This window comes from Dendrobates tinctorius, unplaced genomic scaffold (assembly GCF_039654945.1).
Source record: "Dendrobates tinctorius isolate UK_male_01 unplaced genomic scaffold, ASM3965494v1 ptg000042l, whole genome shotgun sequence".
Classification (NCBI taxonomy): domain Eukaryota; kingdom Metazoa; phylum Chordata; class Amphibia; order Anura; family Dendrobatidae; genus Dendrobates; species Dendrobates tinctorius.
In genome coordinates, this window is record NW_027361710.1 from 6,711,045 (window position 1) to 6,719,229 (window position 8,185).

The following is an 8,185-nucleotide window of genomic DNA, read 5'->3' on the forward strand; positions in this document are numbered from 1 at the left end:
CTCAGTTTAAACAGTTTGCATCTACAGACAGATTTGAGTAAATTGGAGAATTGGGCTGAAAAATGGCAAATGAGGTTTAACACAGATAAGTGTAAGGTTATGCACATGGGAAGGAGAAACAGATGCTACAATTACTTACTAAATGGGAAACTGCTGGGGAAATCGGACATGGAAAAAGACTTGGGCATCTTAGTCAATAAGAAGCTAAATTGGAGTGCCCAATGTCAGGCAGCTGCCACCAAAGCAAATAGGGTCATGGGATGCATTAGAAGAGGTCTGGGGACACGAGATGAAAACCTAATTCTCCCTCTGTACAAATCACTTGTCAGACCACACTTGGAGTATTGTGTGCAATTTTGGAAGCCAGTGCTCAAGAAAGACATTACTGAACTTGAAAGGGTTCAAAGGCGGGCTACTAAAATGATAAATGGAGTTGGTTCACTACAATACCCAGAAAGGTTATCAAAATTAGGTCTATTTACTCTAGAAAAGAGAAGACTTAGGGGAGATCTAATATATATGTACAAGTATATCAGAGGGCGATACAGAGATCTCTCCAATGAACTGTTTGTACCAAGAACTGTGACAAGAACAAGGGGGCATTCTCTTCGTTTGGAGGAAAGACAATTTCTGCACCAGCATAGAAGAGGGTTCTTCACGGTAAGAGAAGTGAGGCTCTGGAATTCTCTTCCTGAGGAAGTGGTGATGGCCAACTCACTGAATGAATTTAAGAAAGGAATGGATGCTTTTCTTGTGAGTAACAGTATAGAAGGTTACAAATAATAGAATATTATAGGTAGATGGTTGACCCAGCTTAGGGAAAGGAATTTTTTTCCCTATGGAGAAAATTGGCTTCTACTCTGTGGGATTTTTACCTTCCCCAGGATCAACAATGCAGAACAGCTGCACTAAAAATAGGCTGAACTAGATGGACATAAGGTCTTCCTTCAGCCTTCAAAACTATGTTACTATGTAAACCCTGATGTGGGCGTGTAGGGATCGGTGGGCCGAGCTGGGGGGTGGTCCCTTGATATACCACGCAGTGACGTACAGACACAAGATGAGGCACGTTTCGGGTACAACAGGTCCAAGTTTATTCTCTTGCCGTCCGCCTGATGGCCCCTAAAGTACACCGCACTTCAGTTCACTTTACTTCACTTCACTTATTGGCCCTCCGTTTCCAGAGCCGCTTCCCGCACACCGTACTTTACACCGGGGACGTACATTTACGCACCGTCCCCTCTTCACTCTTCGACGCTCCTGTCAGATCCGTCACTGTGGCCGCCTTAGGCCCGTAAACCAAAAGCACTCTTACTGATCAGTCGTCTCTCTCTCAATACGGTATGCTTTACCTCAGTGCATAGTCTATACTGCGGTTCTCTGGTGTCAGGACCACCCTCCTGACTTTCTCTCTCCTCAGTCCCCCTGGTTTGGTTTTCCTCACAGTGCTCCTGTCACTGGAGCTCCCCCTGGGGACTGGAACTTTCTGGAACCCTCCTGTCAAATTTATATCATTCCTGGTTCCCTGTAACTCTGCCCCCCATGACCAACGGTTTCCTAAGCCCTAAGCTGATGTCAAGTCCTTTGCTCACTCCTCCCTGCCCTCTAATGGTCAACCCAAGGTACTGCACGTCCACTACACTTTCTCAGCTGTTTCCCCACTGTAGTAACTGACACCTGTCTAAACTGTGCAAACCTTCTTTTCTCTGTTCTGACACGTCTGTCCGTCCGTCAGGTCACCTTCCCTACAGTGCACCCTAAAGTATGCTTGCCTGCAGTACAGCACAACAGTTTGCAATCTTACAATCCATTACCTTTAGGCTGTGTGCCCACGTTGCGTGTTAAGCGTTTTTGAAGCGTTTGTGCCGGATCAGACGCTTCAGAAACGCTTAAAATAAGCATCCCATTAAATTTAATGCATTTTTGGCTTTTTGTGCCAATGCATGCATTTTTTTTCCGCTCAGAAAGCTTAGTGGCTAAAAACGCAGGATGCTCATTATTTTCCGCATAGGTCCGCATCTTTAGATGTTTCCAAGCTTTCCAGAAACCACGCGGAAAAAAATGCATCAAACGCGTGGTTTTGTGCAAAAATCTCGTGGAAATTGTGCGGTTTCTGGGAAGGAGTCTGGTTTTCTAAGCGTTTAAAAACGCTAACGTGAGCACATAGCCTTACTCCCCAACTAAATATCCCTTTCCCGTCCCGATGAGACTCCAGTGAACTCACAGGAATAGTCCGTCCTCAACTACACAGAGAATAGCATATCAATTAACCAACTATTCCGGCTGTTTAGCCGGAAGCGAAGTCTAACAAAGTTGAGCAATTATCACTTGGATGTTGGGTTCCTCCAGCAGATGAACAGTACTGCTGAAAACTGTGACTTGACTCCTTAGCGACGTCCAACACCTCTCACACTAGGTCCCAGCCTTTTCTGTCTGCAGCATTTCAGGCAGGAATTTTCTCCCATCTAGACAGAATCTGGTCACAGACACTATCCGCTCCACTCTCTGGTCCTAGTGGGATTCTTTCACGAGCGGATGTTGCTGGATTCCTCACCGGCATGTCCTCCCTTTGTCCTTAACTGTCGACTGTATCCAAGATGGCAGCACTTCCTCTGATCCGAGCAGGGCATTGACACATCAGAACATCAGTCTATTGTCATCACTGGGAATCACTATATGGGACTGATCAGTGCATATCAAAATTGATTTATTTTCTAAACTCTAGGGTGTTTTACACAGAATACATATCAGTTGTAATCTTTCAGTTGTACTTGGCAAACAGCCCCTGGTGGCTGAATAACTACATTACTTCAGATGATTACTTATTTACAACTGGCATAGTATGATACTGATACGGAAACCGGTATTCATATTTATCGCACTGGTGAGCCAACACACATCTCGCAGTTGCACCCCCACCGACCTAAGATTATGGACTTCTCCTTAGGATTGTTCATCAATATAAAAGTAATGGACATCTCCTTTTAACGAAGATCATGTATGTTGGACTTCCAAATGCTTGATCTTCTCCATGGCGGTCTCTGGGGGGTAAGATGGTAAGTGTCAGGCCAAAGTAAGGAGACTTAAAGGTCATGCAATGGTCCTCTGGGAAAATATGCAGATTTTCTTTAGAGAAGAGGATTTGAACTCTAGTGACACCTATTGGGGGTAGCAATCCTAAAATTGGATATTAACCCTTTAACAAACCTTGCCACTTGTCTGCATTGATTTGTACCAAGCCATGTTTCTTTGCACTGAGGAAGGGCAAACAGGATAAAAGCTAAAACACACTCATTTCAGGCTTGGGGTATGTTTCCACGGTCAGTATTGGCAGCGCTTTGGACACAACTCCGTCCAAAGCTCTGCCGGCTTTTGTACGAGCGGTGATACCGCATGCGTACATTTAACCATGCGGAATCACCGCGTTCTATACATAGGACTGTGATGCTGCAACATCTGGACGCTGCGTCCAATCCGCAATGTTTACGGACTGTGGAAACCTACCCTCAGTCATGTGCCAAGGCTCGTTAATGGATCAATACTGATGTCCAAGTGCTACGTCAGTAGGTGGCGCTAGTGTTCAAGTCATCTTCCTCTCTAGAAAGGCTGTTTTAAGTTCCCACGGGGAAAGATTTACAAGCAAAGGTTTTTAGTAGCTTATCGTCCTCTTAATTATAAATGCCATAATTGTGTTGTGTATGAGCAGCTTAGGTTTTTTGGTTTTTGTGTTTTTGTTTTTTTTGTTCTCTCACTACGGAATGGTGACATTTATATCCGGATGTTTGCTTGGGCACTGCTTAAGATAAATGTAGATGCTCAAAAGCTTGATAAGAGATGCGTACATTACATATAAGATATGAGAGATATATATTTATATGCACACAATAAATTCATAAATTTGTTTGTGTTCTACAGGAGCCTGTCAAACCAGAAGACGGAAGAGAAATGGCCAATAGAATTAACGCCTTTGGTTATCTGGAATGTTCTGCTAAGACCAAGGATGGAGTCCGGGAAGTGTTTGAGATGGCAACGCGGGCAGCCCTGCAGGTCCGAAAACACAGGAAGAAGCAGCGTTGCTCCATCCTATAAGTAAAGTCTTAGAACCTTTTTGGAAAGAAGATTAGAAGAACAAAGTGAGTAGCTTCTTTTGCTGCTGCACCACCTGCTATTCAATACCAGAGACTTCAGTAGCAAAGAGCTATATGCACCATTTGTACTGTACATGTATGTATCCTTGGTTTTGTTTCATTTTTTTCTCCACATAAACGTCTATCTAGAGTTAGGCACGAGTGAAATTGTGGAAAAAATCTGCAGGAAGCCTCGAATGTATATGCAGTGCCTCCTTCTCTACCCATATAATCTATACACCTAAACAATCCTGTTTTGTAAGAAAAAAGCACATGTGGGATTCTGGGAGTTAGTAGTTTTTGTGCCATATTGTGTTTTTGAAATCTTTTCTTGACTTCTTCTACTTTCTGGATTTCCCCTTCCAAAATGGCTTATCAGACGTAACCGCAAGGAATCAACACTGGAAAAGAGTGTTCGAGCTTGACGGGGTTAGCTGTACTTGCATAGCACAATACGATCAGTAGCAAGTTGCACTATCCCATTACCCAAGTCATGGTTTACACGATTTTATTTTCATGTCCTACCAGCTGAGAGTCATGTAGTTGTCACCCAATTATCCCCGAATTATTTCTTCCCTACTTTTATCCTTACTCTTTGCTGTTCCCCAGCCTTTAGCTCTAATGTGCCCATTTCTTTTCCTGACCCACATAATGGCCTTACAAAGCCTACAGACAATGTTAGTTTTGTATATCGATAGTAATCCTCTTGTGCTAATAGTCCAGACTTTAACAAGAAGCGATTGTTACGTTCTAACATGCCCACATAGCAATCTTGTGACATGTGCAAGTGGTCCAAGATAAACTGGGGCCTCCCAGAAAAGAAGCGGGACCCGAAATTGAATGTGGACATGAAGCTTGTTCATCTTTCCCATTTTTTTCATTTCTGTAACAACAATCATGCAGGTCTGTTCTTATCCTTTATGCTTATACCCGTGCTCCAATCTTCTACTCATTCTAATTTATTTAATGTGTGCCAAGGTCGCACAGCCTCTGTGGACCCTCCTGTCATGTAGTAGCATATACTCTGTGTGTTCAGTAAACCAGTTAGGCTGGGGACATGGCCTTTTTGGGGGTGACAAGTTTGCTATATTTGGCTTCTACATCGCAGCACAATACAAGTGAATGGGATCTCAGTGCAACCCTGAGGGTACCACGAAAAGCAAGTCTCAAGGTTGCATGAGACATTTTGTGACTTGTCATGGTTGCAGTACCCTTTGGGATCGAGACCATTTATTTGTATTGTGCTGTGATGGAGCAGCAATGGCTAGTAAACTTTGGCCGTTTAACGTGTCTTGGATAAAGTCACCATATAGTCCTAGTCCATCAACTGCTTTTTGTGTTACTGGGAACTTGGCACAATATCACTGCACAAGGGTATTTTATATGTATTTAAAAAAAAATGAGTATGTGAATAATGGGGATTTGTGGGGTCAAAGGGACAAGCCCCATAGTCCTTGTAATAAGGCACAATTGGAACCATGTACTTCGTGATTAGTCTACCAGCAGATAATTTTCCATATAATTGGAGGGGATTTTTTCTTTCTTTGAAGTGTATTCTGTTCAACTGTTTACTCCCCGTACTCAAATCCTCCCCCTACACTATTGCTAAATAATGCACACCTTATACACCAGCATTTTTGATAAATGTTATTACCAATTTGCAGAACCCACCGGTCTACTGTGCATTGTCTACTGAATTGACTTTTTTTTTTTTTGTATATGCTTTGTAAAGCAAAAATCAAATCAGCTTATCTTCTCTCGTGACCTTCAGCTTGTTCAACATTTTTGCCTTTTAAAATTCCTTTATAAAATTAAAAAGTTAATGTACAATTATGTGTGTTTTTTTTTTTTTTTTGTCCGTCTGTTTTTGTATTCTGTTCTCTGCCTGACTGCCTGTAAACGTTGGAATTTGACACACGTGACTTTTCGAATGTAAAAAAGAATAATAAACACATTTACAATGAGAAAATACATGTAAACTGGTATTTTGATTTTGAATATTTGCTCTTGGATGGGAGGGAAGAAAGTGTCTGGTTTTTTTTTTTTGTTTTGTTTTTTAGTTAGGCAACAATTATCTAAACTTGTTTTACTATCTACATGAAGAACATTGCCCACCAATTGTGTGTTTATCAGCCAAGTGTCTTTTAAACACCATGTCACATAAATGAAGTTGAATGTGTAATTTGATCATTATAACTTTGCACTGATCAAGAAGGGGGCTCAATTCTGGATGTGCTCTCCCAATCCTCAAGCATTTGTATGCAGTTAGACTTGGGCACTTTACCTGAACTCTTAGTTGTCTCGGACAGTAAAGTGGTTAACTTAAGTTATTAAATTTAATCTATGGACCTCTATGGTTTGGTTTCTTTGTCTGCGTGACTTGGCTGGGTTGTTGCTGACATTTGGTGAGAAAGTCCTTTATTTCACACACTGTATTTATAAAAAAAACTCAAAAAAACTAATCTTGCAATTTTTCACTCTGTCCCCTAGGCACAATGCTTAACTCACACTTCCAGTCACAATAGGTGGTCAGTTTACCTCCTTCCCCTCTTCCGTCACATTTTCAGCCACTTAGAACTTTCCATTGGAGCGCTTGCTAACATTCTGACTCGGGAGTTTGGGGGTCCGATCATATACATGGGCCTCAGCCAAACTCAATCTGGCGGGAACATTGGAGCTTGAATGAACATCTTTTTAGGTAGATACATATGTCTTAATACTGGAACATGGCAACCCTTATTGTAGGTTTTGAAGTGAATTTGTCATTGCATAACAAGTGTGCAAACAAAGCACAGCACATTTTAGAGGACATTGCTCCAAGAAAAAATGTATTTTTACTATGAAGATCCATTAGCTTGTTCTCAAGACTTCATTTGTTTTCTTTGAATATTCTAACAGGGTAACTCGTGCACCCATGATATGACTGGTTCTGTGCACCTTCCTATCTGCATCTCTTCTAGTGAGCTCTCAATTAGTTGACTACACTGGCTTTATAGGAGCTAGCTTTGTCTTCATGCCTCATACATGTGCTAAATGGAGAACTAGTGAATCCAGTTGGATGAAACACATAAGGTGGGCTGCCTTGCTGGAGGAAATCAATTCTTATACATTAATAGTTTTTTTTACTCAGTGTTTGAACACTGTAATGGTGTCTTTATCAATTGAAAAAAAAACACTAATTCTGCATTTGTCAGTCAACCATCTCTGGTGGCTTTCGTTTGTCATTTCAGCTTCAGAATCATTCAACACTCAAAACGAGCAAGAATATTCTACATCTTCATAACTGCAGAAGAAATTGATGCTGTACAAACTAAACTGTGAGGTCATACCATATAGTCTTGAGCCGAGGTCTCAAACAAGCGGTTCATAGGCTGCATATGAACCCTAAAACAAATTTTTGCAACCTGGGCCAAGTGACCTGAGGTGCAATGATTAGTTGGGGCACCATTGTCATTTAAATGTGCCAGGTATTGTTCCTGACACTCTGCAAAATAGCAGACACTAGCATGCAGTGCTTGGCCATAAGTAATGATGTCACACAGCGAGTCTCACGCCTCTTGTACCCACAGGAAAGGATCTGTAAGCAACATGGCTGGTTAGAAAATGGGGGCATTACATTGTCCGTGGGTTCTTTCTAATAAATGACTATGCTAGACTTCATGTGGCTGAAGTGTGCAAGCAGTTCCTGCATGAATAAGGCATTGATGCTATGGACTAGCCCATTCCCCAGACCTGAATCCAATTGATAATATATGGGACATCATGTCTCGTTCCATCCACCAACACCACATTCACCACAGACTGTCAAGGAGTTGACTGATGCTTTAATCCAGGTCTGGGAGGAGATCCCACAGGAGAATATACAGTCTCATCAGGAGCATGCCCAGGTATTGTAGGGAGGTCATACAGACACGTGGAGGCCACACATACTACTGAGCATCATTTCCTTACCTTGAGGCATTTCCATTGAAGATGGATTAGCCTGTTATTTGGTTTTCCACTGTTATTTTGAGTATCACTCAAAATCCAGACCTCCATGGGATATTAAGTTTGATTTA

At 41.9% G+C, this 8,185-nt stretch overlaps 1 protein-coding gene across 2 annotated transcripts in view; it reads left to right on the plus strand.

The window, feature by feature from the left end:
• The window catches only part of LOC141088895 (rho-related GTP-binding protein RhoC), a 71,664-nt gene extending 65,566 nt beyond the window's left edge, over window positions 1–6,098 (plus strand). For both annotated transcript variants that reach the window (XM_073575119.1, XM_073575120.1), the window contains exon 5: window positions 3,916–6,098. In XM_073575119.1, the coding sequence (XP_073431220.1) occupies window positions 3,916–4,089 (174 nt within the window). In that variant the 3' untranslated portion in view covers window positions 4,090–6,098. The remainder of the gene's footprint in view (window positions 1–3,915) is intronic.
• Window positions 6,099–8,185: the final 2,087 nt, after the last annotated feature.